The 27766-nt window shown below is 36.0% G+C and overlaps 2 protein-coding genes across 5 annotated transcripts in view; both read left to right on the top strand.

The window, feature by feature from the left end:
- The first annotated feature begins 16119 nt into the window (after nucleotides 1–16119).
- Nucleotides 16120–26636, top strand: PLAG1 (PLAG1 zinc finger). Of its 3 annotated transcripts, XM_081117192.1 has the most exons (3): nucleotides 16120–16210; nucleotides 19030–19388; nucleotides 19907–26636. In XM_081117192.1, the coding sequence occupies exons 2-3, from the start codon at nucleotides 19147–19149 to the stop codon at nucleotides 21162–21164; spliced, it is 1500 nt and encodes a 499-aa protein (XP_080973318.1). In that variant the 5' UTR covers nucleotides 16120–16210; nucleotides 19030–19146; the 3' UTR covers nucleotides 21165–26636. The 3 variants fall into 3 exon arrangements, with proteins under 3 accessions (XP_080973318.1, XP_080973319.1, XP_080973320.1); XM_081117193.1 differs by lacking the exon at nucleotides 19030–19388 and having other exon boundaries at nucleotides 16122–16210; XM_081117194.1 differs by lacking the exon at nucleotides 16120–16210 and having other exon boundaries at nucleotides 19155–19213.
- MOS (MOS proto-oncogene, serine/threonine kinase) overlaps nucleotides 16122–27766 on the top strand; it is a 33771-nt gene continuing 22126 nt past the window's right edge. The window contains exon 1 of one of the 2 annotated variants that reach the window (XM_081117195.1): nucleotides 16122–16210. The gene's annotated coding sequence lies outside the window, so the exon portion shown is untranslated. The remainder of the gene's footprint in view (nucleotides 16211–27766) is intronic. The other variant, XM_081117196.1, reaches the window with a different exon arrangement.

Genomic DNA, 27766 nt, shown 5'->3' with positions numbered 1-27766 from the left:
ACCCTAAGAAGTAACTGCCTGGCTTCAGGAGAGTAGCATAGATCAGTTGTTTGGTCTGTGACCTTTGTGGCAGGGTCAGGGTTTCAGAAATGATCATGCGCATTCCCTAGATCACAGAAGTTGTAAGCATCATAAACTGCACGTAAATAATTTCAGACTTTGTTATTATCAACCAGTTTTTATTAAGCACCCATAGTTTGTAGTGTATCACATCTAGGATTACTGTGTAGGTTAAGTGTTTCTGTGACAGTACAGCTTCCTGGGTTTTCCTCCTACTCAGTAGTGTTCCTTCTACCCTTCTACTGACTACCCTCTTCTGGTAGAGTGGTAGAGTTCCTCCTTTTGCCCCTCTCCACACTCCTTCCCCAAAACACCTGTGTATTGTGAGTTGTCCCTCCCGCCTCTCTCCCACAGGCCATCTTCCCTTCTGGTCCTTACCTTGCTCTTTAAAACCTGTGCTGCTTCTCCCTTGACTGTTAAATAAGCTGCCATTCAACATCTTCACGTTATTAGCTGTAACTTAACATTAATGCTGATCACTGTGGTCTGCGCTTCTTATACAACAGTTATCCCCCACAACAACCCTGTAGGGTCTAATTATCTCACTTTTCAACTGAGGAAACACCAGCTGAAAAAAAGGTAAGTGTAAGTCATTTACCCAAGGCCACACAGCTAGTCCATGGGACACCTGTAATTACCAGGCAAGGTTGTTTCCACAAACAAAACTACCTTTTTCCTCTCCTGTTCAGCTTCCTAAAGCAGAGGCCCTTTCTCATTGCCCTAGTCGGCTCCCAGCCTTGCCTTCCTATAGCCTCCTTTCCCACTCCTTTCCTGAAGGCACTGTGGGGTCCAGTCAAGGAAGTAATAACTGCCCCTCCTGCAGTCCACACACTAGCAGGCCCTGCCCTTTCTGGGCTGCTCCTTCCCTCCGCTACACTCCACATCTTACCCTCTTTCCTTGGTTCAGCTGGCTCTTCTTCCCCAAATTCTCATCTCAGAGCTTGAAAGAATCTTTTCTTTCTGTGAATTCCCATTGCACCTCATCTATACTTTATTGCATTTTCTACCTTCTACATTGTGTTATGAGTAATTATACAAGTATCCTCTGGGATACCTCCCCTACTAGATTACACACTCTTTGATGGTACAACTAGTCACTGATAAATCTTTCTGTTTTCCATGATACATTGATAGTTAAATTAAATAATAGAGATTTATTTATCTGAAACTTTGTTTTTACAGCCCATTCCAAGAGCCTCTGTGCAGGTAGTGGGATTATACTGTTATGTTGAGGAAGACGAACTTTCTAGATACGACCACCAGATGGCACAGTGACTGCAGCGTCCTGCTGTCTGTGAGGGTTGGCTAAGTCAAGAAAGAACAAGATGTTCTTGATTGCTGAGCACTCTAGGGAAATACAGAAGAATTTTCAAATTTAAAGTATTCAGTAAATTCCTAATTATTCACAAAAGTAATCAAGTAGGTCGGGCAGCTGTTTTCTTCCACAGATCCATTTGTCCAACAGAATGGAAAGCTTCCCTCCTTCCCTCTTCAATTCCTCCTCCTGTTCATTCAACAAATATTTGAGTAACTCTTTTGTGCATCCACTGTTCTAGATGTTAGGGATATAGAAATGGATAATAAAAGGCAATATGTTTAGAAATATTTCTTCTGCAAGGGATGAGCAAGTGTGTAAAAATAGTACACGCATGATCATTTAGAAACATCAAAAATCCCACATTGCTTGTTTAAAAACTATGAGAAGTTACTGTCTATTAGAGCAGCCCCTTTGTGGTATAAGTCTTAGTTGGGTACTCACGTTTTTGCAGTATTGGCTCCCCACTTCCTCCCTGTGCCTTCCCTCTATACCTAATCCGTCCCCCAGCCTGACTCTGCACATCAGGATTCAGTTCCCCACTCCCCTTGCCAACCTTTGCTTCAGTTTCAGGATTGAGGGTGGGGGATTAATTTGAGAGGCAATGTGAAAGAGATGGTCCCACGTTGTAGAATACATTGTGGAGTTTCGGTGTGCTTATGTACTTCAGCAGAGTACTTTTCAAAAAAATTTGTAGCTGTTTTCTCTGATTTTTAGTAATACTATTTTCAAAGGTGCATTATAATCTTTTACCACAGTTAAGCCACAAGCAGAGGTCAGTCTGTCCCTGGATGGTCAATAATCACACATTTCCCAAATTACCGTTCCATTCAACATGCAAAAATGACTTCTGACTCCACATGGATCGGTTTTATTTTAGGTGTGATTTGGGATTATCTAAGACTGTGAGCACCATAAAACTTCAGGTACGCCCTATTTGGTCACAGATGAGAACAGAAGTATACCGCTTCAGCAAATATGCTTTTAATATAAGTCTCACATAACATATGACTGCAAGGTCATCTTCACATAGAGTAGTCTCATTGTTTGTTCTTCAAAGATTCTGTTGGCTATGATTCTATATAAAAGCCTGTGCCAGGGAAAAACAAAACAAAACAAAACAAAACAAAACAACGTATTTTTAAGTACATATTAGGCCATGTGGGGGCAGCACTTATTTCTGAGTAGCACACCAAACACAATAGCTGCATTTTGAGCCCTCAGAACTATGCTAGAGATTTGACGTACGTAGCCTTGTTTGTTGTTGCAGTAATGCAAGGTAAGTATTCCTGTTCTTCAGAGAAAAATGCTGAAGAGAAATCAAACTGTCCAAAGTTACACTGATAGGAAGGGTCAGTCAGGCAGAATTCAAACTCACTTTTGATTCCCAAAAGCAAGTCCTTGCCTGTGCACCGGTGTTCCCTTTACTGCTCTCCACTCTGTGAAGTGGTGTCAGGATTTTTATTTTGCAGCCCTCTCCAAGTCAGAGTTTTAAAGGAGCAATGTAAAGATGATTGCCAGAACTGTACTGGTGAAGATTATGGAAAGACTTTCTCTCTGTGACACATCTTCCCAAAGTTGGGGCAGGGGGAGCAAACCTGAGGGTGTACCCTGCAGTGGAGAAGGAGCTGCCCCAGGTCCTGGCTGGAGCTTCAAGAAAGAGGACCCTGAGGCCTCAAATTGATGGATTTAAACCCCTTTTTGTTAATTACCTGTCAGCAAACGCTGCAAAGGCTTGAGTTTATAATTGAGGAAGGTCAAATTTCTTCTAAAAAATGCTAACCAAAATAAAAATTGAAAGACAGATCACCACTTAATTCTGCTTCATAAATCAACAAAGGCACACAGAGATTGGTTGTTTTCTAATAATCTAAAAACAGCTAAAAATGGGAGTAGGGGAGCAAGTAGCACAGGCACCTACATTTAGGATAATTTGTAAATTATCAGAATTATTTTAAATTTGTCAGCCCTTGGTAACATGACTCATACAAGGCTACTCCACCCCTCTCCAGTCTTATAGCTCCATTCTCTCACTTTTGGCTCCAAAAATAACAGATTGAAGTTACCCAGACCCACCATACAGTTTCTGACTAACCCTGCCTAGAATACCTGCCCATGCTTGGCTAACACTCTTGACTGGAGTGTTACTTTGGTTATTTTTTTAATCAATGGCAAGCCTACCAATTACCATGACACTTCTTTCTTTTTAAGGCTGCCGATGATTAACATATTTAAAAGGTCTATATAGAGGCTGAATTGAGACACTTCAGTGGGTACTTCCTTTGGTATTTGATAAATGGAACTTAGAACTATTTATTATCTGCAGGTCTCAGTTCCAGTTAGAGTGTATTCCTGGAGCACTTAAATCATGTGTATGATGTGCCAGTCTGTAAAGCAACAGATGAACTGCACTGGCTTCCTCCAAGGGCGACAGCTGAGAATGTGGCTCTAAAAACTGCCTAGAGAAAGGATTTGAAAAGACATTTCTCCATAGAAGATATAAAAATGGCCAATAAGCACATGAAAAAATGATGAACATCATTAGTTATTAGAGAAATGCGTATCAAAATCAATGAAATACTATTCCACACTCACTGGGGTAGCTATAATTTTTTTAAAGACAGACATTAACAAGTGTTAGCAAAGATCTTGAGAAATTGTAACACACTTCTGGTAAAAATGTAGGTTGGTGCAGCTGCTTTGGGGGACAGTTTGGCGGTTCCTCAAGAGGCTAAACAAAGTTACTCTATGGCCCAGCAACTCCACTCCCATATATGTACCCAAGAGAAATAAAAACATCTATCTATACAAAAACTTTTGCACAAATGTGCATAGCAGCATTATTCATAACAGCCAAAATGTAGAAACAAATGTCCATCAACTGACAAAGAAAATGTGTTATATCCAAAAATAAAAATAAAAACTGCCCAGACGTGTATCCTTTCTAGTAAGGATTGAATGTGACTCTTAGTTTAAGTCCAAATTCCTCATCTTTTTTCCCTCCCCTGAATGGGAAGGAAAGATTTTAGTCATTTTGAGTCATTGCCCTGATAAAGGATTTTAGTTTGTCAGTTCACAGAAAGTTGTTTTGGGGTTATTTTGCAAACTTAAGTAAATTCATATTTGTTTTTCATCCTTCTTAATTTTAAGTTTTTCTCGATATGAAAAATGTGCCTTTTGTAACTTCCTGAGTTATAATTGATATTCAATAAACTGCACACATTTAAAGTGTGTAATTTACCAAGCTGCGGCATACGTCTACATTCCTGGAACTATCACCATAACCAGCATAATAAATGTAGCCATCACTCCCAGAAGCTTGCGCGCATGTTTTGTGAATGATCACGCCCCATCCCCAGATAACCACTGACCTTCCTGTCACTACAGATTAGCTTGCATTTCCTAGAATTTTATATAACTGGAATCACATAGTCCTTTTTGGGGGGTCTGACTTCTTCCATTCAGCATAATTATTTTGAGGTTCATTTATATATGTTACTGTGTATATCAAAAGTTCATTTTTTTTATTGCTAATTAATAGTTTATTATCTGATTCTTCTATAATTCGTTTATCCATTCATGCATTGATGGACGTTGGGTTGTATGTAGTTTTTGACTATTGCAAATAAAACTGCTATAACTATTCATATACAAGTCTTTGTATATGGCTTTCATACCTCATGGGTAAATAATAGATGTGAGATGGCTGTGCCACATGGTACGCACAGGTTTAACTTGTTAAAAAACTGCTGAACTAAAGTGATTGAACCATTTTTACGTTCTCTCCAGTGGTGTATGGTTTCATTTGCTTCACATCTTCACCAGCACTTGATGCTGTCAGATGGTCAGTCTTTTTCATTTTAGTCATTCTAGTGGGGAGATAGCGGTATCTTATTGTGGTATTAATTTTCATTTCCCTAATGATGATAATGCTGAGCATCTTTGCATGTAGTTATTTGCCATCCATTTATCTTAAGATGTCTATTCAAATATTTTAGCCATTTTTTAATTGGGTTTTCTTATCATTGTGTTTTGGAAGTTATCTATTCTGGATACAGGTTCTGGATCGGATATATGCTTTTCTTCTAGTGGCTTGGGTTTTTTTTTCATTCTCTTAACATTGTCTTTTGAAGAGCAGTTTTGAAATTTAATGAAGTTTAATTTATCAATTTGTTGTTTTATGGGTTGTGCTTTTAGAGTTGTGGCCAAGAAATTTTTGCTAACTCAGTATCACAAGATTTTTGTCTGTTTCCTTCAACAATGTTTTATGGTGTTAGGTTGTACATTTATGTCTATGATTCACTTAGTGTTACGTTTGTATATGGTGTGAGGTATACATAGATCCAAGTTCTTTTTTTTTTTTTTTATGGACAACAAACTTTTCTAGCACTGTTTTTGAAAAACTATGCCTTTTGGTAAAATATTTTTTTCTAATTATAAAAGCAACACATTTGTAAAATACAGAAGAATATAAAGCCTGTATCTTGCTAATTTTTATTTATTTATAACTTATGCAAGTACATTTAAGTGCATTGGTGGGGGTGGGTATATTCTGTGTTCTCCATTTCAAAAATTTACAATTATATCAGTGTTTTCCCATGTGATTTTATTAAATTTATTATTTTTAATGGCTACATAGTTAATATATTTTACCTCTTTTATTAGACATTAATCAGTTTTTATTATTAAAATATACTTTGAACACATACTTAAATCTTTGTTTCTCATCATTTTTCTTTGTAGCTTAAGTTTGTAGAAATGAATTATCAAGTCAACATACGTGAACATTTAAAGGCTTTGATTACTTATTTCCAAAGTGTATTCCAGATAAGTTTCAACAGTTTACATTTCCACCAGGAATAACTAATAATTTAATTCTTTATGGCAAGTTTCATTTTGTGAAACCGTCCAGGGTGCCCCTGGACACCCCCTCTCGTTCACACGGTCGTCTACTCTTCCTCTGGTCCACAGGCCGAGTTCTTTGCCCTTCCTCATTCTTACAGATATGACCCTTTTACTGGGCACTGGTGAAGTTAAGCAAACTCCTTGCATCCCTTGCCCGTTTTACAAAAACCTTACCAGGATGAATATGCATCTCTCCTAGGTCATAAAGAAGCCCCTTTTCTTATCTGAGATAAAAATCTCTTCCTTTCCTCCCATTTTGCCTTGTCTCCCAGAATGCTCCATTTTCTTCCCTGCCCCTTCATCCTCAGCACGAAAGCCTTCATTTGTCTTTCCCCTGGCATCCTGAGTTCGCCTTTAGCCACCACCCTACCTTTTTTCTTCTCTGTCTGTGCAAAGCTCTTTGGAAGAAAGCATACTCTTGCTGGAAGTCAAACTTCCTTGTCACTCAACTAGCTGTCCTCACTTAGGGGTTTCTCCCTTCCGTTTTCTCACTTCCCCCCATCCCACCCACTGTGCTCTTTCTTGCTGAGGTTTGGCGTCTTCATGCCTAAATGTTGAATTCCATACACAAATTGCAGAATGGTTCTATAACTCTTAGCAGCTTTATCTTGTGGATTTGGCCACCTTTTTCTTTCTTTTCCCTTGAATCCCTTTCTCTGCCCCCGCCCCCCTTTAAAGTACCTGGCTTCTTTTTATAGTGGCAGTCATTGGGCTCCAACATGAGTTATCCGGTTATTTGGTTCGAATCATTCTGTAGAGTAAGCTATACGACTGTCTTTTCTACCTTCCTCTTATCTCCTTTGTTAATATTGTCAGTGGCCTTTCTTCTAGGAAATGCTTGTTTTGCTGGGTTTTGCCTCTGCTTTGGACTAATTACTCCAGCACCCATCCCCTGTATCTCATTCAAACAAACATTCCCTGTAACCTTTTCCTCTCCCCTTCTCACTCCCCCCCTTCCCAAGTTCTTGTTCCTAGTGCTTTTGACCCATGCATTGTTTCACAGTTGCCCCACTTCTCATCATTAGTACACGAGTGTTCAATATGCTGGACATTTGGGCTTCAGTGCACCTTTCTCATTTGAATCCTTGCAATGGCTAATGTCTGTGGTACACTCCAGCCAGAGGGTCATCTTAGAATCTGTAGTAATCTAGTAATCTGCAGTTTTAACTTACAAGTTTCGATGACTAACTGCCATGTCCCCCATACACGTTTCCTCCCCTCCTCCTTTCTTTATTGTATATTCTTCAAGGCAAAAATCCATAGTATTCTTTTCCTCTTCTGACCTTCTATGGTACTTGTTTATACCATATAATGTTTTTGCTATTGATTTGTCACTTTAATAGTGCCTTATGGCAGCTTCTATTTAACAGTCATAATGCTTAACTTGACATTAGGTATCTATCCTGCCGCTACAACTAGCTTGTATGCTCCTAGAGAAGAGGGGCCATGTCTGTTTGCATACCCACTAATTCAGATTGGTGCCGTGTATACGAGGGTTGGTAATATTTTCTACATCATTGTCAGGTGTTTATCTAAATAAAGTGGTAGCCGTGTGTAACTGAGCATTGAGTTTCTGGCTTAGGGAAATGAAGCAGATGATCCCTGCATAGAGTGCCTGCCATTCCTTTTCTCTCTTGGCTATTGCGCATAGAGGTAGGTCTTCACTACCTGCACCCGCAGAACAGAGCTGAGAATCCAAAACTGTGATTACTTCAGAATACATTTTGGGTTTTCTTTGTGTGTTGTTGAAGATGGACTTTCCACCTGTGGATGCACTTTAAGATGAGTACTGTCTCCTCATGAAGAGTTATGCCCATGTCCTTATCTGCACTCGTGGTTTGCACCCTTTCCTGGGAACAGATGCCTAAGGGACACACTCCTCAGGAAACCAGAATCTACATCTCAGAAGGTTTTTCCCAAGACTGTTATAAAGAAAATAGTGATGTTTAGAATATAAGTGAAAAAATAGCAATTTTGAGAAATAGCAGTAGACTTCAAATAAAAATATGAACAGTTTAGATAACTTAATTGTGACTCGGGGAAAATATGTTAATATAGGGATACTGATTTATTTACTTTTCACTTTTCAATGTACTGTAAATATTTTGTTTTACCTTTGTTTCTAACAAGATTTAAGATAGATTTTCCAATAAAGATAAAATATAATGAATATGAATAAGTGATAATGAAAAAAAAACAATTTGGTTCATATGCCATTGACCAGATTTGGTCTGACTTTTGGAATTTAAAACTAACTCTTCTTTTCTTTTTAGGTTGCCTCTTGGTGCTGCTTTGGCCGTATTTGGCACCCAGAATGCTTCATTCTGTCATGGTCTATTAATAAGGTTACCTTGCTAGAGTTTGGAGCAGGGGCTCAGGTAGGTGGCTTTTATCATTATATGGCATGGCTTTCAAAGTGATCAATCACTCCAGTTTCTAAATAACATAAGATAAAATATTAAAGCTTTGAAAAGCATGCCACATAATAAGCATGCCACTTACTGTCTTAAGGTCTGTCTATACGTATTGTGTGCAGTAGGACTTCATTAATAGTTACAGTCTGATGGAAGGATTGGAATACTGACAAGGAACAGTCTTCCTTACTCTGCACAAAATGCATAACTGCTTAAATAAGAACTTACTTAATCATGTCCTCAAATAGCCCACAGGTGAACTCTTAAGCTCTTCTTTCTCAGGACCCTGCTCAGAGTAATTATCCCATGTTATCACTATATCTCTTTCTGTCTACTGGGAAAGATCTGCTTATCTATAAGCAGGTGGGGAGGAAGGCTAGCTTTGCTTGCCGGGATGGGGCAGGTACTAAAACAAGGAGCTCAGTGGGTCAACAGCAGTTTGTTAGCGCTTGTTGGAAAGAAGACATACACAGGCATCTAGATTTCCCAGCCTGTAGATGCAGCTCAGTGGCACAGAATCTAGGTGTAGCAATACTTGGAAATAAATACACATGGATTTCGCTTCAGGTAAGTCTGTCAGCAGGGCCTCCAGACACAGGATTGAGGTTTAGAGGCCAGGACTGTCAGCCCTAGGGTGGGAAGACTGGTAAAAACAAAGATGGCTGTGACAAGTGCCAGAGGATGGGCTCAAACTCTACCGACAGTAGGCAGGGCCTCACAGTCTACATGAACAGAGCTTTATAATCAAATAAAAGGTACATTGATTAACCTGATTAAAACTCTCTAATCACAGCATTCTATGGAGATTAAGTATAAAATCAACTTAGCATAACTTTTTTGGTCACTTGTATATTATAAATATTTTTTAAATGTATGAAAAGATGTTAATGGTTTTTTAGTGTTTCAAGTTACAGATATTTTTTTTCTTTTTCTACTTCATTGTAGTTTTTAAACTTGTTTTAACGAAGCTGGTTTTTTGGCAGCCAGGAAAAGAAAAAAGTTTTATTTCTTTTACTTAGTCAACTACATTTACATAGATTTTCTCTCTTGATTTCTCTTGTATATGCAATCAGTCAAAGGTTTTCTCTGATATTTTCAATGTCCTCCTCACATTTTAATTCACATGAACACGTCCTCTTTAAAGATTTTGAATTTGACTTTGTTCCTTTTTCCGTCCCATAAAACTTCATTGGCTATTTCCAAATGGTAAATTGTTATCAGTAGAGGTGACATGTGCTTAAGGAGATATGAAACAGAACATTTGAAAACACAAATGTTCTGAAAAATGCCGACCAACTAAGTGCTGCCCAGTGTGTTTCTGTGCTTGTCAGGATGCCTGCAGGCCTCTGAGCAGCATGTGCCCATCTCCCTAGTTTCTGACATCCACTGACAGAAACAGGACAGACTCCAGGTGGTCGTGATGCTCCCCTGAATTTCCACCCCTCTGTCAAAACAAACATTTCATTCTGTGAGGTTTGTCTTCTAAGCTTGCATTAAACCAGCTTGAGATTCCAGGAACCCCAAAATGTGTTTACCTGCTTGTTTTGATTCCTAAAATTATTTTAAGGGACTATAGTTATGTTCAACAGATATTTATCAAATGTCTACTGCATGCCAGGTCCCTGACCAGGTGCTGGGGATATAAGGATGAATAGTAGTCTCCCTGCAGGTGAATTTACAATCCTGCAGGAGAGACAGGGGATTTCAAGAAGAGCTTTACAGTCCGTATTTTAGAGGTAAAAGGCTCAGAGAGGTAAAGTTCTGAAGTTCATTCTTGCTCAAGTAAAATTAAAATTGGTCAAAGAATATGATTGTCAAGTCTCTTCTACTTGTGACAGCTGGAGGAATGCATGGGTCCTCTGCAAGTGGAACAGGGAGTAGCCACCCCTGACTTGACAATTTTGCATAGAACTGACCCTATTTGCCTTCAATTATGTGGAAATAAATACAGGTGGTTGTCTCCACAGTGATTTTGTCCTGGACAGCCACATAGGCATAACTCGGGGAGGACGGAGTCATGGCATGTATGGCGCCTTCCCAGGATGTGGGTTCTGCTTCCATTGGATTGTTTAGTGCTACTAAAGATTTTCCACACACACTTAACATTCATACTTCATGTATAGCATAGCACAAGCCTATATTTAAAGTGCACTTTACTTTGAGATGGCTTAAAACTAATTCTCTGCATGAGCTTTTATAATTAAGGAAAACCGTCTTTCCTCATTACTTTGTCTTAATGTGTATTATTTCTGCCTTTTCATTTGAATTTATAGACAGATTCAGTATGAGTGCTTGGAGAGTTCTAACATGAAACCTGGATTATGCTGTATTTGTAATTTTAATAGCATTAGACAGTTAACCATAAATGAATGGAGACATGTCCTCCAAGTGTTTAGGGTTCTTCAGTGTGAACATGTTTATAGTTGGTATTAAGCATTTTTATTGTAGCCCCAGCAATTTAAGGGGTCAGTGGTACTAAAAATAAAAACAATTCTGCAATTTGGAAACTACACAACTTTCAGATTGAGATGATTTGTGAGCTGCATACTTTATAATCCTAGCCAGAGCACTAATATTTTGGAAATGCTTTATACAAAAAAACAAAAACAACAACAACAAAAAACAGACAAAACCAGGAAAACTTCTAAAAAATGGTTTAAGTTTTCATTAAGCAGTCCTAGTTTGTATAAAGATATAATTGTGACTTATTGCTCTCTCATACATCATTGCTTCCCTCTTGCACCATTTGTCTTTCATTTCTTGTTTGCAAATACTAACTGCCCTATGTGAAGAAAATGAAAACACCCCTGATGTACCACTCATCTGTATTTTTTCGTTTTATTTTGATAAGAATATACAACCAAAGGGGGGAAATCCTCCACGTAGTGGTTAAAATGAAATGCTAACTTCTAAGTTATAGACCTTTAAAAGAGAGTTTCTGAAAGGAAAGAAACCTTTTTAGCCTAAACATTTTTGCTCTATAAAATAATTAACCAAGGAAAATATTTCTGAATTGGAAGATAAAATTTATTTGAATACTCCATCATCATCAGAGTGTCTGTTCATTCTCTCTGGGCACTCAACAAAACCATACCCAGGTTTAAGGTGGCCCCAAAAGGAACATCCTAATTTACAGATAAGAAAACTGACATTAGATTTTGTTGGTTCTGCTTTGGTGGAATTCATTGATTTTTTTTCCCCCTGTTGGTTCTTAAAATCAAATGCTTCTGCTATTTTCCTTCACTTCTCTGTTTGCTTTTTATTTGTATATTAGATATAAGGCTTTCTAAATATCAGTTAAGGCTAAATTTTAATGGTAAATTTCAAAAGGGTTGTCTTAGATGTGCATTTTAATGAATTGCTCAAACGTTGAAAATATCAAATACAGCAATTCAAAGGAGGCACCCCTGTTTTTAATTAATTTTAGTTAACTAGAACACCTACTATAGGAAACTAAGTGCTGAATTTTCAGTATTCCAAGTATAAGATGAGTTAGCTCCAGCTTTGGTGGGTCAGGCGCAGACCCAGTGCTTTGCTCTGTCTCCTGCTTTGCAGTGGGCACTCCAGCTCCTTTCTCTTCTCCTCTTGAGACATCAGCAGCCCTGTCTAACCAGCTAATCATCCAGCCATCCTTCGTGCTCCATGCCAGGCATGGATGCAGGGACTAGGCATGTTTTCACTTCAGAAATTTTTATTTGGAATGGGAACCAAATTGATATTATCTTCTTGTACTAATTGATTCCTTAGCAATAAGATCAATGAGAGAAGGCTTGTTTTCTGAAACAAAACAAATATTTTTAGACAGCTCTTATTACAGTTGCTATTGTTTCAATCTAAGACTTTACAAAGCTAAGTTTCAAAAATGCCTTTCTAGTGGCATTTAGTTTGTTGAACCAAATTGCAGCCATACTGTTTTATTTTTTACTTGAACATAGATGTGTATATTCTATCCTGGGTCCACTATAGTGACTGAGCAAGACTATATTTCATTTGCTGGAAAACACTTGCCCTCCTTTAATTATTTGCATTCATTCACCAAAAATTTTACTTTTATGAGAAACAGCAGTGAATAAAACTGGCACAGCTCCTGCCCCAGTGCTGCCTACAATCTATTTTTAATTCTAAGATATTTTACAGTTACAAGATATTTTTTTCCTTTTATTCTTTAATAAGTAATTTTACAGTCCTGCAAAAATTGAGTACTGTAAAAATTTCCACATTACTGTACAGGATCAAAAAAATATTTCTAAGTATGCTGTTGCTCTTCAATTATATTATCTTGTTAATAATCTATTTCACATTATTCAAAGCTTTATTGTGTCTTACATATGTAAATTAAAGTATTAACTACTGGTAAGTTTCCTTTTGCTACCTACTTATTTACTCTATATGAAAAACATGTTTCAAGCAAATGTTGACATTTTCTGAATTGTTGTCTAATGGTGTTTTATGATTAGCATAAAGGAGACTAAAGCTTTGATTATGAATGACATTTGCCCTTAATTAGCAAAGTATATGTTTGACTTTTAACATAAATATGAAGGAATTATTGATGCAGGTAAGTGTTGTAAAAATTCACAGCTAGTAGAGAATGACTTTCAGAACTGTGGCATTTTAAGTATAGAAACAGTTTCAATAGACGTCTCTTCCTTTGCCAGCATCCTCATAGGAATTTGTTTTAGTAGACCCTTGATGTGTGATTCATTTTCACTTGTTATTTTTCTGTGAGTCACTGTTTTAAAATGTAAAACATGGAAGATAAGCCTGTGCACACACAATATCCCCTTTAATTATTATTTTTATGTATGCAAAGTTGCCCTAGGAATAAATACCTGTCCTGGTATCAGCAAAAGCTAGAAGGGTATTCTGAAGTGCTGTTTCATCTTAGGGTAGTTTGAAATGGTTATATGTACAGTTTCTACCTTGTTTCACAATTCTTCAGATCAAGCTAAGGTGAACTTTAATAATTTGAAAAGCATAGTAACCAATGTTTAATATGTAAAAAGAAAGAGTACGAATTTTGTTGTGCACTTTTCAGAAGAGTAGTCACTGTTTTCCTTTTTAAATGTTTTTTAATCCTATAAAAGAATACACAAATAATTTTAGTTGACATTTTAGTTATAGGTTTATATAAATGCACACTATATTTTTTTATGTTTATTATACTAGGCCAAATAATAATGAACTCTAACCAGCTCCTAGTTTCTTTTGTTTAGGGAAATAATTAGCAGTCCTTTGAAATTATTTGGCCACTTATAAGAACTCAAAATAGTTAGGTCAAATTTAGGGAAGTTATCGTAATATTGGAATTATGTTTTGTGATAAAATGAATGAAAATCATCGCTTTATTTGTGATTTCATTTCAGACTATAAAATATGTAACAGGTAATTTAGACCTGTAATATTTCAACTCAAGATGTTTAATTTTAAAGTATATTGAAATACTTCTACTCTAAAGGATTTTTATAAATGCCAATGGACAGTAAGCATAAATAAAATTTTTATGAATGTATTTGAGATGCAGTAAAAATTATGTTGGTCAGGAAAAGAAGAAAGAATATATGATTTGTTGTTTACTAGTCAACTTTGGTTTTAGATTTTTTCCTACCCAAATCACTATCCATTAGACAATTATACTAGTCATTATTTTGACTGTTACTTATATTATTTAAAATTTACTTTGCAAACTGTCTTTATTAAAAGAAGCCTTTTAAATCGTAAATGTATTTTCCTTGGGGGATCATATTGGCAGCTCTGATAGAGAAGATAGGCACTACCTCCTGTTCTTGTTTTTTAAGTGGAATGACAGAATTTATCTACTTGCAAATGGGTTTGCCAACTTGCTCTTTTAGAATGCATTAGAATAAGAGTGAAACAGGAGTTTTAGGGCATAAGCCCCTGTTTAACCACAAATACGCTGTCAAGATGTTCAGCTTCTCTGGGCCTGTCACCTTAAAATGGCAGTGATGATAAATGTGTCCACCTCTCAGATCCATTGAATTCCAGGGAGGTAATAGAGATGGAAACGCTCTACACTTGTAAGGTATTTATATTATTTAAATAACAGAATACACAAAACAGACTCATATTCTTAATTACTCTACCAAACACTCAGTATGTGCCCTGGGCAAGTAAGTATTTACAAAGTTAATTTTATTATTTCGCAGTTTTGATGTGCAGAATTCAGCTCTTCCATTTATGCATGTCCTTGCTTTACAAAAGAATGGAGCTTTTGCTTTAACTTTTTAAATATCTTTTATTAGTCTAAATTTTTACTTTTCTTGTCTTAAACCATGAGAATAATGCTGCTTTCAAATACACCCTTAGTATTTTTGTAATGATGCTTGAATGTGCTCTATTAAATATTTTACTTACACATCATCAAATTCTTTAAATACATGAAAATTTGATTTCAAGGGAAATTAATTAGATTTGTGTTTAGAACATTAAGTAATATTTTCATTCTGTCATTTGGTGAATCCTTATTGTATTTTAGCTATTTGATTTATATTATCCCTCTCGAGTTCCTTTAATCATGATTCTGAACATGCATCTCTAAAATACTCAGTTTACTAAGCTCTCTGTGCCCTGTACTCTCTAGATCATTCCAGTTTTTTCTGCCTGTGAGCACTATTTTCACACTTACTTGTACAATCAAAAATTATTAACAGTTTTTTTTCTATACGTGGTCTTAGTCTCCTGAAGATCATGCTGCTAATAGGCATTTTTAAGATATTTTAAGATTTTTAGCAGTGAACTCTTAAAACCAGATGATGCTTTCTTCCTGATATCCACTTCTTCTATAGCAAACCTATATTTAAATTCCCTTGCATGCTTTTGAAATATGAAGAGCACAGAGTTATTGCTACATTTCAGCAATCCTTGCAGCATTCAGAGAGATAAGTTGACAGGTATTGCAGGTAACAAGCCCAATTGCACAAGCATGTGCAGTGTGGGCATGTGAGGTGCTGTCATCAGGAGGCTGCTGTTCTTTGGTGACATTCCATATGCATTCCAAGAGAGAACTGAGTTTTTCTCTTCCATAATATTAAGCTTAATAAAATTTTGATCCATTTGATTTACAAATAATAACTCTAATATCCATTTCTCTCAGTAGGCAAGTTAGATTTAAAAAGTTAAATTAAATTTGGGAAAGAAGTAGGGAGTCATTCAGCATCACAAAATGCCATTTATGTAGGTAATACTATTTTACTCTTTGTTTCTGCATTTATTTGGTCGTGTAAATGTGCTTAGAACTAATAAATTTGCAATTGGTGAAAATTAATGCATGACTTGTCAGCAGAGTATGGAATGTAAGCATGTGCCATGAAATTGCAATTCTTTTATTCTTTATTTTCCGTCATTTACATATTGGTTCCGTTTAGAGTGTAGTACATTCTTATTTTTTGTTTCATAGATTGGCCAAAATGGGAAGGACTGGATTCTGCTCTCTTCCACGAAGAGTCAGTGGGACTGGCTAAGATCAAGGTCTGAGGCTTTTTCCATCTGTCATCAGGTATGCATTGAACAAAAATCACTACAGTTCTATGCATGTATCTTTAAAGTAATTGATTGATATGCATATTATAAATGTGGACTTTTATTTGATATTGAGCTCATAGCCTTATATTTATCCTGTAGTGTTAAATGCAACAGTAACTAATTTGAGCTTTGTAATATATTGAGATAAAAAGATATTATTAGCCATGAAAAAATTTCAGCTGGTCTTAGAAAAGTGTAATATTTGAAATCTGCAATTCTTCATTGCTCAGTATGTACATCCAAAGATAACAATTAATTTGTTACTCCATGTTGAGTATCACCAATTTTTATATAATTAAATGTTTGTATATTGTTTCATGGTGTACTTTTTATAATTTTTTCAATAACTTAGACGTTATCATTTTTCTCAACTGGAATTCTCTGTCTGTTATGGTTGGATCTCATAACACAATGACAGATATGACCAGTCTTTGAAATATTTTCAGATATTAGTTATATACAGGGATTTAGATTCTTTGCATTGTCTTGATTTTATAGTTGAAAAATGTATTAGCTTGTTTCCTACAATGTTCTAAATAACTGCATGAAAGCATCATATTAGGAAATCAGAGAGTCAAAATTGCTTTTTTCCCCCTGCTTTGGGAGATTGCTTTATACCAGTTTACAGTGTCATTACTGGTTACAGCAGAATAACTTTAGATATTTCTGAGAGAGGCAGAGAAGGTATCTCCTGAATGAGAATATAACAGGAAAAGAACAAGTCCTTGAGATTCCAAACCCAATCTTCAACCAGAGGGCACATACTGGATTAGCATTAGTAACGTCAGTTGCATTATTATATTATGTTCATGTCACTTTTAAGCTGCAGTGAAGACTTAGACAATCTGAACAGCATGAAGAAAGGCCTTGCCTGTGTTTGCCTACTGATGAAAAAGTATACATGAACCAAACACTGATTAACTTACCCATAAGCTTTACATTTTAATCATGAGTGGATAATTACTCTATTTTACCTGTTTAGTGACACCTCTACATTAAAATACAATAGGATCTGTTGTAATATACACTTAATTTTACAAAAATGTAGGTTAAATTTACAACCTCTTCAAAAATATAACTGTAATCTGAGGTCAGTGTCATACCTCTAGCTTGTAAAGACAAGTGTGAGTCTTGTGCCAAAGACAAGTGATGTGAAGGAATTTATTTTCTTTCTTTTTGAATATATAATAGGATTAAAAAATCCAATTGATTAATAGTTGATAACAGTAATTTAGCCATACTCAGTTTTCAGTTTAAAAATCAGATCTTTTTAAAAGAGGTTATAGGTATTTTCATTTCTATGTCTTTTTTTAAATTTCTCTTTATTGTTGAAAGTATTACAAATGTCCATTTTTCCCCCATTGACACCCCCTTCACCCTACTCCTGCCCCCCCCCCAAGTCCTTCACTGCACTATCATTTCTGTGTCTCTTAAAAGTATATTGCTAGACTAACATTCATGAACCTCAAGGAATCATTGAATTCTTTTATGTCAGTTGAATCTTTGGGGGTTTGGTTTCTTACTCTGAGAAATACAGTTGATAATATTTACTCTCTCATGTCCAAAAATTTTCAAAGGTTTCAGTCCTTTTTAAAATTTTTGTTTAAGTAGACATACTCTTTGTCATACAATATGTTCATTTCATTCTTTCTCAAAGCACCGATAATGAATTGAAACTCTGACACGTGTTTTTACAACCTGAAACGCCTCCATAATGATGTATCCTTGCACAGGTATTGTGCTCTAAGCCAAAAGTCCCACTGGTGTGCTGCACACGGGTTACAGGTGTGTCAAAGACTGACCCCTCCGCTCTTGGGGAGGCCTGATGACTCTGGCTCAGTCTGCCCAATGAACAGAATCATTTTCTATGATGCGAAAAGCGGTGAGGAAAATCACTTCGACCAAATCCTCCTTCCCTCCACATGACATGGAGCCATGATCCTCACCTAATGTGACATCAAAACGCTTTACCATGTCAGGAATGCATATTTGTTATGAAGATAAGTCATTTCTACTCTTGACTCAGAAATTCCTCTGCATGTGATGACACTGGTATAAAGAATAAATTTTCATTTTGGGTGATGCATTCAACTCTTTCAGGCCTCTGGTGTCTGTGCATTGAATAGGTCTTCCATGGACTAAATGGTTCACAAGGTGCCTAAAAGAGTTTTCAGTTGCTTATTTATATTTTATTTTCCTGTAATAAAGAATGTGACTAGAGCCAACTTGTACAAATTAAAATGATTTTGACATTAAATATTTGTGGAAACGTTTTTATGTTCTCAGTCAGATTTATGTTCTCTAGTCCCTTGTAAAATTTGAAGCATAATAAAGTCACTTTTAGTGTCATGTTTTTTGTTTGTTTTTTTCATAATTCACAGTTCTGTTTATTCTGTGATGGCATATAAGTCACAAACAAGACACTAAAAACAAAGAAAAACTATAAACACCACCAGTGGAGGGATCTGTTAGAACCATGTCTCATTGGGAAACTACTGAAGTGCCTTGTAGATTAGTATCATGTTTTGATGCTTCCTGAGAGCTTCTGAAATCGCTACTGCTTTTCCTCAGTACAACGTTTGTCAGGTGGGATTTCAAGAGATGTATGAACTGTTCATTCTGAGCAATGCATTAATATGTATTTTGACAATATAAAGAAACCTACAGATATTACATTAGACCAGCTGAATCCATTTTATGATTTCTTCTTTAATTCAAAAGCATCACATAGCAAATAAAATTTTTTAAATTAAATTTAGTTACAAACTAGTTGTTTCTTATTTTTTTTTCCAGTCCCTTTTTGCTTTCTTTTACGACCACATGAAACTTGAGAAGCCACCTAAAGCTAAATCATTTAGTGGAGTTGGGCAGTTCCCAAGTGTCCAACAAGAAGGCCTGATTTAGGCTGCGATGGCCACTGTCATTCCTGGTGATTTGTCAGAAGTAAGAGATACCCAGAAAGTCCCTTCAGGGAAACGTAAGCGTGGTGAAACCAAACCAAGAAAAAACTTTCCTTGCCAACTGTGTGACAAGGCCTTTAACAGTGTTGAGAAATTAAAGGTTCACTCCTACTCTCACACAGGAGAGAGGCCCTACAAGTGCATACAACAAGACTGCACCAAGGCCTTTGTTTCTAAGTACAAATTACAAAGGTATTAAACTCTATTTGTCTTTCAGATTATATTTGCTATGATGTTGGCTATGTGAAGCCAGTGTAAACGTATATATTTGTATACACATTTTTTAGCTGATTTGCAGAGAGGAAATGTTAAGTAGATTAGACATTGGCTAGTTTTAGTATTCTAAATCACATACTTTTATGTGTTAGTGTCTTGGATTTTTTTAAGTGAATGCTTAATGAGAATAGAATTTCCGTTTGTACAAAGAAATTACAAAAAAAGGTATGGACGTTTACGTGAGTATGTTCAGTCTTGCTCATTTGCTTTTGTAGTAATAGCTAAAAACCAGCCAGTGAAAACTAAAGTGGCAACTTAAATGACTCAAGTTCTGCAGTATTTAGGTATATTAACTATCCTTGTAGTATATGTTAAGTTTAAAAGTGTCCATTATTAGGGAAATTCTGATTTAGCTTAGCAGTTTAGCTTCCATTTGAAAAGTGAATACATACCATTTTTGTCATGATACTTACAGAATATGTCTGTGTTTAAAGGCACATGGCTACTCACTCTCCTGAGAAAACCCACAAGTGTAATTATTGTGAGAAAATGTTTCACCGCAAAGATCACCTGAAGAATCACCTACATACACATGATCCTAACAAAGAGACGTTTAAGTGTGAAGAGTGTGGCAAGAACTACAACACCAAGCTTGGATTCAAACGTCACTTGGCCTTGCATGCTGCAACAAGTGGTGACCTCACTTGCAAGGTCTGTTTGCAGACTTTTGAAAGCACAGGAGTGCTGCTGGAGCACCTTAAATCTCATGCAGGCAAGTCGTCTGGAGGGATTAAAGAAAAAAAGCACCAGTGCGAGCATTGTGACCGCCGGTTCTACACCCGGAAAGATGTCCGGAGGCATATGGTGGTGCACACTGGAAGAAAGGACTTCCTCTGTCAGTATTGTGCACAGAGATTTGGCCGAAAGGATCACCTGACTCGACATATGAAGAAGAGTCACAATCAAGAACTTCTGAAGGTCAAAACAGAACCAGTGGATTTTCTGGATCCATTTACCTGTAATGTTTCTGTGCCTATAAAAGATGAGCTCCTTCCGGTGATGTCCTTACCTTCCAGTGAATTGTTATCAAAGCCATTCACAAACACTTTGCAGTTAAACCTCTATAACACTCCATTTCAGTCCATGCAGAGCTCGGGATCTGCCCACCAAATGATCACAACTTTACCTTTGGGAATGACATGCCCATTAGATATGGATGCTGTTCATCCCTCCCACCACCTTTCCTTCAAATACCCATTCAGTTCTACCTCATACGCAATTTCTATTCCTGAAAAAGAACAGCCATTAAAGGGGGAAATTGAGAGTTATCTGATGGAGCTACAAGGTGGAGTGCCCTCTTCATCCCAGGATTCTCAAGCATCTTCATCTAAACTAGGGTTAGATTCTCAGATCGGGTCCCTTGATGATGGTGCAGGGGACCTCTCCCTGTCAAAAAGCTCTATTTCTATCAGTGACCCCCTAAACACACCAGCATTGGATTTTTCTCAGTTGTTTAATTTCATACCATTAAATGGTCCTCCCTATAACCCTATATCAGTGGGGAGCCTTGGAATGAGCTATTCCCAAGAAGAAGCACATTCTTCTGTGTCTCAGCTCCCCGCACAGACACAGGATCTTCAGGATCCTGCAAACACTATAGGTCTTGGGTCTCTGCACTCACTGTCAGCAGCTTTCACCAGTAGTTTAAGCACAAGCACCACCCTACCACGTTTCCATCAAGCTTTTCAGTAGGAGTCCAAGACATGGATTTATTACAGAAATGTATGTGTAGCCCTGCCTTAGATGACCATTTTTATTTTAGTGCCTACTTTTAGACAGTATAAAAGTTTCTGCTTTTTGTATAGTACCAGTTTTCAATAAGCCAGTATAAAATAGAAACTAGCTTTGGAACCATTGGTGTCCAGTTATGTTTACCTGGGTATTTCGTCCTAATTCACTGCCAATTGTCATATTTTAAGATTATTTCTCATATAAGAAAGCCGTTGTTATTAGTGAAGTCTTACAAATCCCACATTCAAATTACTTTTTGATCTTAGAATTTTTATTTGTGTCTATTACTAATGGCTCTGCCTTTTGACATTTGGCTCATTAAAAAATTTTGCAATAGAATGTATATTTTCTAAAATGTATATGAATAACCCAAGAGTTTTTTAAATCTTTGCTAGCCTCTAAATGGATTCATAAATCAAATGTTTCAAATGAAATAAGAATCCAGTTTTGGGAGATAACAAATGTTTCTTAGATATACAATAATTTCAGGTCAGTATATTTTGAAGACTTGCTATTGTCTGGCTCAACTATTTGCTGTCTTTGTTGTGCACATATAAGGAAAACAAAACTTAAACACAAAGCACCAGTATTTATAGCAAAAAGAGACTCCTGATAAGGTGACACAGCATTCCATGTTACTTAATAATTGGCCTTAAATTAGTACACAGGATATTTTGCCACATTTCAAACTGCTTAACTTGCTCTCTTTCCATTTAATAATACTAATGTGTATGGCATTGGAGTCTTCAGAGTCAATATATAGACAGCTCTCTTCAATCTTCCACCTTTCAAGGCCAAAGGGTGGGTCAAATACAGCCAGCAATTTTATTTTCATTTAGTCCACAGTTAGTCCAGAATATAGAGCCATTGTGGAACACAGGCGTTAGGTGCATTTACCCCAGAGTGGACTGTCTCAGCTTAGATGGAGTGATAAACATCCTAAGCAGGAACATAGATGTGAAGCATACAGTTCCAACTTGCGCCCAGGGGTCATGCCACCCATTGCCAGAATCAGACTGTTTAAAGCAAAAGCCTATCGCTATATCACTTGTAGCTAAATTTAATAACATTTTCTTTCCCTTAAGAGCCAAAAGCAAAAAAACAACAGTTTTGCCCCAGGGTATCTTTCTTGTTCAGTGTTAATTCACCTTTCCTAGCTATTTTCAGATGGAGAATTTAAAGTGAAATGTATTAGAAAACTATTTGAGGAATGACCACAAAGTTTAAGCAACTGAAAATATATACAGTAAAACCCACTTTTACACGTCTCTGGGAAATGCAGGGAATGTTGCAAATAAATAAGTTGAATTTGTAGAGGGGGGAAAAAGGTCAAGTAAAACAAGCACTATCTTAGTTAATGTGAAAATAACCGAGAATTTTCTGTTTACTGAATAAAATAGTTATGGGTTTTCCTCATGTTAGACAATGACCATAATCTTCTGAAAGGTCAAATTATTGTATTTTTCTAATTATCAGTAGGGACATCAACCTAAAAACTTATCTGTTAAGCACTTGTTAACACCTTATTTGGGAGCCTGTCTGTTGGGGCAGGTGGGGGGTGGGATGAGGGAGGTTATAGAAGAATATATATCTCTTTAAAAAAGAAAAAGAAAAAAAATTTTTGAGCACTCAGCCCTGTATGGAAGCTTTTTTCTCTTTTATAGGGCCAATTATTACTGCGGATTGCAATGTTTACCAAGAATTTCTAAAAATGAGTGCAGATTACTGAATATAATGCATTATTTAAAATATTTGGGAGTAGAATAATTTGTGGAGGAATGTACATTGTAATAATGTAAATGGGGGTTTCACTCTATATATATCTACACACACATACACATTTATCGCACTTCATAGAATCAAAGTTGCTCTCTTAAGGAACTTTGGCTCCTGATATTTTATGCTCCTATTTTTTTTAGTCCTAGGAGCAGTAGTTTTTATACTTATGTATTTAAATTTTATTATTAAAAATTACATTTTATAAAAGTGTTCCAAAGGCATTAAAATTATATATGTTAATAAGGAAATACATTTAAAAAATTTTTCAAACTGCTCCTAAGCTTTTGATTAGGAGAATATTTGCTCTGAAAGTAGGCTTTTAGCTCTGCTTTATTACTGCTTCCTTTAGTTTCTATGAAACAGATTGCTTACCGAAATCATTAGTTGAATGATTAGTGTTCAATATTGCTTTAATGACCATTTTTAAAAATGGAAAAAGGAAATTTGGTGACAGAGCACAAATAAATAGAAAACCTATTTTTTAAATAGAAATCACAAATACAAGTGTGGAAACACTACTTTATCTAAAATTTGCTAAAGGAAAAGTCAAATTGATTAACTGAGACGTTGGCCTTAGTAGGCTGTATTTCACTGCTAATAAAAAATTAAAAAGGGAGTACCAGGATTTATTAAGTAAAGCATTTTAGAAGTGGGGAATGGCGCCATATATGTATATATATTTTTAGCCTAATTCTCGCCCTACATGGGTTTCAGATACATGGAGGCACATCTTTCAGGGCACCAGTGTTAAAAGTGTAGAGTCTTAATTTTCATACATACACCTCTTTGCCTGTTGCTGCCGCACAGACTTAAAATAACATTTCCAAGTAAGAGGGAATTCAGCTAATTTGTTTTTTAAATTGACTGTAGTGGTCACTAAACCTTTTTGGAGAGAATTTCTATTAAAGATCAGGCAGACTCACTTATTTTAGCTTACAATGGTCTAACAAGTATGCAATACAGAATTGGCTTTTTTTTTCTTCCTAGAAAAAATTTGACATCTGTTTTTATGTCAACTGGATATGATTAAAAATAACTATTGCCAATGCTGTTTTTATTCTCCAGTGGCCAGAATCATCATCCTTGAAATTTCTAGTAGTGCCTTTGCTTGGTTAAAAAAAAAAGGATTATCATTAAGTAAAAATGTTTCAGTTTAGAATTTGGACCTCAGACAAGATATTGAACCTCATTCAGTTTGAACTTCCACCAGGCACGGAAGCATGGCTGTGGAAGGATCTTGGCACAGTAAGCAATTACTATCCATTGATATATGCAAATATCATCTTTATAGTTAGTTATTGGTCACTATTAAAATTTGCATTTTTAAATCCTATCACCAAGTTCAGTTTTTCAAAACTTCAGTTGTCCTGGCTGATCATGCACCACTCTTTGTGCAGCTTTTAAATTTCATTTAGTGTTTCTTCCAAACTATGTATTTTGCCTATTTGTTGCTTGTGCTTTATTATTCTTAAGTCATTTATGTTAATTTGGACAGTAGCGGTTTTTAAAAACCATATACTGACTGAAACATGAGCCAGAGCTGATTGCTTTATTAAGCTAATAATGAATGTTAAAGAGTACATATTTTCAGGATCATTCATCTAGTGAGCAATACACATATATAGGCCAATATATATATATATTTTTTAAATAGAGCTTGGTCAACCTCTATACTACACATATTACAAGATATAGCACTTTCAAACAATCTAAACCTTTACAGAAACTTTCTTATAGGTTATGCCTTTTATTTTAAGACTTACTATGATTTGTTTCAAGTGCCATTAGATGACATATATGTAGGCCTTTGATATATAATGCTTTGTGTTCGAAAATGGTAGATGATATTTTAAACAGGTACATTTTTACAGTGTTTTCTTATCAATTTGCTATATTGCACAGAATCAGTGTGTGTCTTTTCATAAGGTTTTACAATGGTTTATTTTTTTACAAGGTTTACGTGTCTCAAAACACACTGTCTTCCCAGTATGTAAATGTAAAAATACCAGTTCGCCCAAGTTGCTTCTAGCCTACTGAGATCCATGTGGCATTGGAGGAGATCTTTTAAATGTTGAATATTCTTCATTAGTAATGGCAGACTGTTATCTCTGACAAGTGAGTGGCTAAGTTGACTTTTGTCTTATTTTACTCTGTATCAGTAGTCATGTCGACAACACAGTTTGTTATGATTACATAGGTCCACATAAGTTGTGTTGTGTAGTCTTGTGCTAAGACCCAGAAGAGCTCCTTTTTGATCATATAAGACAAGATGATACTACCAACAAAAAGGCACGCTTAGATCGCCCTAATCCCCTCCTACAACATTATCAACCCTCTGAGGATGGAAGGCAGTGTCTTTTGGTAAGTTATCTAGCTCTAGAAATGACAGAACTATTGCTAATGTATCAAACACTTCATTATATAAGCTTCAGTGGTACAGATGAACCAGAATGAATGTTTATCTTCTCAGAAACACTCCTTCAGTTATGTTGGATCATGCTGCTAATGTAACTTGGGATACAACTCTTCATGGTGCTACAAACGTCTCTTTCTCATTCAGTCGTATTTTTTTATCCATAGGAAAAAAGGACTTCATTAGGTGTAAAGGTGTACAATATATTTTTATACTGTGACTTAATTTGTCATTAACAAACTTTTACACCACCCACCACAATGTATTCATGTGCACTTGCAAAAGGAAATCTTCGACATGCAAATGTTACCAGAACAAACCCAGCTTTTGTCCACAAGGTGACTGTAACTCAGAGAGAAAAGTGGGCTTTATAATATGGTGTAGAGTGAAGAACATGCTGTGTGTTACTAATGGCCCTTTGAATTTAACGAAAACTGGGAATCCATTAGGAAATGGATTGCATCGTGCCTGAACGTAAGCTGGACTGCTGAAATTGTATTTTTAGCTGATGAAAAAGTGTTTGAACTAATATTTTTTAAATGTTCTAATGATAAAGTTTTGAGTCAAAATAGAAAAGTAAAAAAATCTGCATTCCAGGCTGAATTTTGTATATTTTTATTGCATTTTAAATTGCTATTCTGTGATATTGGGAAATCAAGTGGCTTATCCTGTATATCATGTACTTAAAATGTATTCACAAACTACTGTTGTATTTGTATAAAATATAGACAAAGATCGTATTTTTTGTGTGTGTATAAGCTCTGTAAAATAGCAGTCACATTATGAAGCTGCAGTGATACTACATTTTAAACATCCACACCCAAAGAAGCAGGCTATTTATTGTCCAGTTACTCAGATATAAAATATTAATTTGCTGCTAATTAAACAATAGTACTGCAGCTCCGTGTGGCCTACAGTGTTATGTTTGCTGTAAGAAAAAGATATGTGAACTCCACAAAATATATGAATAAAATTATAGAATGGCTTTAGATATGTAGATCTTCCTGAAATTTTAATAGATGATAAATTTCTATTTGGTATAACTTTTTTTCCTTCACTTTGAATTTTAAATATTTTCTCATTTGATAAATACAAATTTCTAATAGCTGGCTCTAAGACAACAGTTTGTTATTGAAATGAAATGTAAAGTTCTAGGGTTTCTATTTTGCTTTTGTTTTTCTAAAAACTTTTGTATGTTTAAAGGAAGGATAGAAATTGTAAATAAAAAAGTCAAAACATGATGCATCAAAACTTTAATCCAGGAGAGAATTCAGAAAAGAATTCTAAAAAGGCTATCAGAAAGTGTAAATTGATAACATTTTTTTCTTATGAGAGATAAAATTGGCATTAAGCATCCCTTTAACACTATTGTCTGTTAGTATTTAAAATTATCCTTTGAGAAGTTCCCCTGGGCTGTTTGTCTAAAATTTTGCTGAAAACCTTCCCTTGACGATTCATCTACACCAAAACAACAAACACATATCATGTCATCTAAAACTCCTTAAACAGTCAGCAATGCAGCTTCAAAAACATATTAATTCTGAAAATTCAATTAATAATCTATCCAGGAACCAATGATAGATTTTTTTTTTTTAATGTATCTCATAGCACCACTTTCAGTATGATAGGGAAAATTCCTCCTTTACCTTTGGCTTTCCTGTTTCAAGTCTCTCCAACTTTCAGAGAGGTAAAGAAAAGGAACAGTAATTCTAATGTTGGCAATTTCTCTTTTCACATGCTTAATCCCAGCAAATCTAAAAGTATTTCTTGATTAATTCTTAGCATTAACATTAAATACTTTTTTATTTGAATTCATACATATGAAATATGTGAAAGACTGTTTAAAGAAGGAAAATGCTTTTGCCTTTTTTTTTAATCTTCACCCAAGAATATGTTTATTGATTTTAGAGAGGGGGAAGGAGAGAGAGAGAGAAACATCAATTGCTTGCCTTGTACGTGCACCAGGCGGGGACAGAGCCCGCAGCCTTGGTATGTGCCCTGACCAGGACTCGAACCCGCGAGGATTCGACGTCTGGGGGGACCCTCCAACCAGCTGAGCCACACCGGCCAGGGCTGCATTTGCTTTTTATAGTTAGAATACTCTGAAAAAGCATAGGATTAATTCCCTTAAGGTATTATCTCCCTTATGGAAAAGTAATTAGAAATGCAGTTTGCTTAGACCCAGTGAGACTAAAAGACTTTCATTCATGTATTATTGTTAAAAATGGAAAGTTCGTACTGGTGGTTTTCTATTAGGAGGAGAAAGTTCAGTCTGCCTACAGACAGCTGGAGTTTTGCTATCATTTTCCCTTAATTGAACACTTACTCAAACATTTCTTAAGCAAAGGCACCACTTTGTACTAGGTCCTAG

Source organism: Miniopterus schreibersii (genome assembly GCF_964146895.1).
Source record: "Miniopterus schreibersii genome assembly, chromosome: 17".
Taxonomy (NCBI): Eukaryota; Metazoa; Chordata; class Mammalia; order Chiroptera; family Miniopteridae; genus Miniopterus; species Miniopterus schreibersii.
Note: the sequence above shows the minus strand (reverse complement) of the source record. Positions and strands in the feature narration are given on the sequence as shown.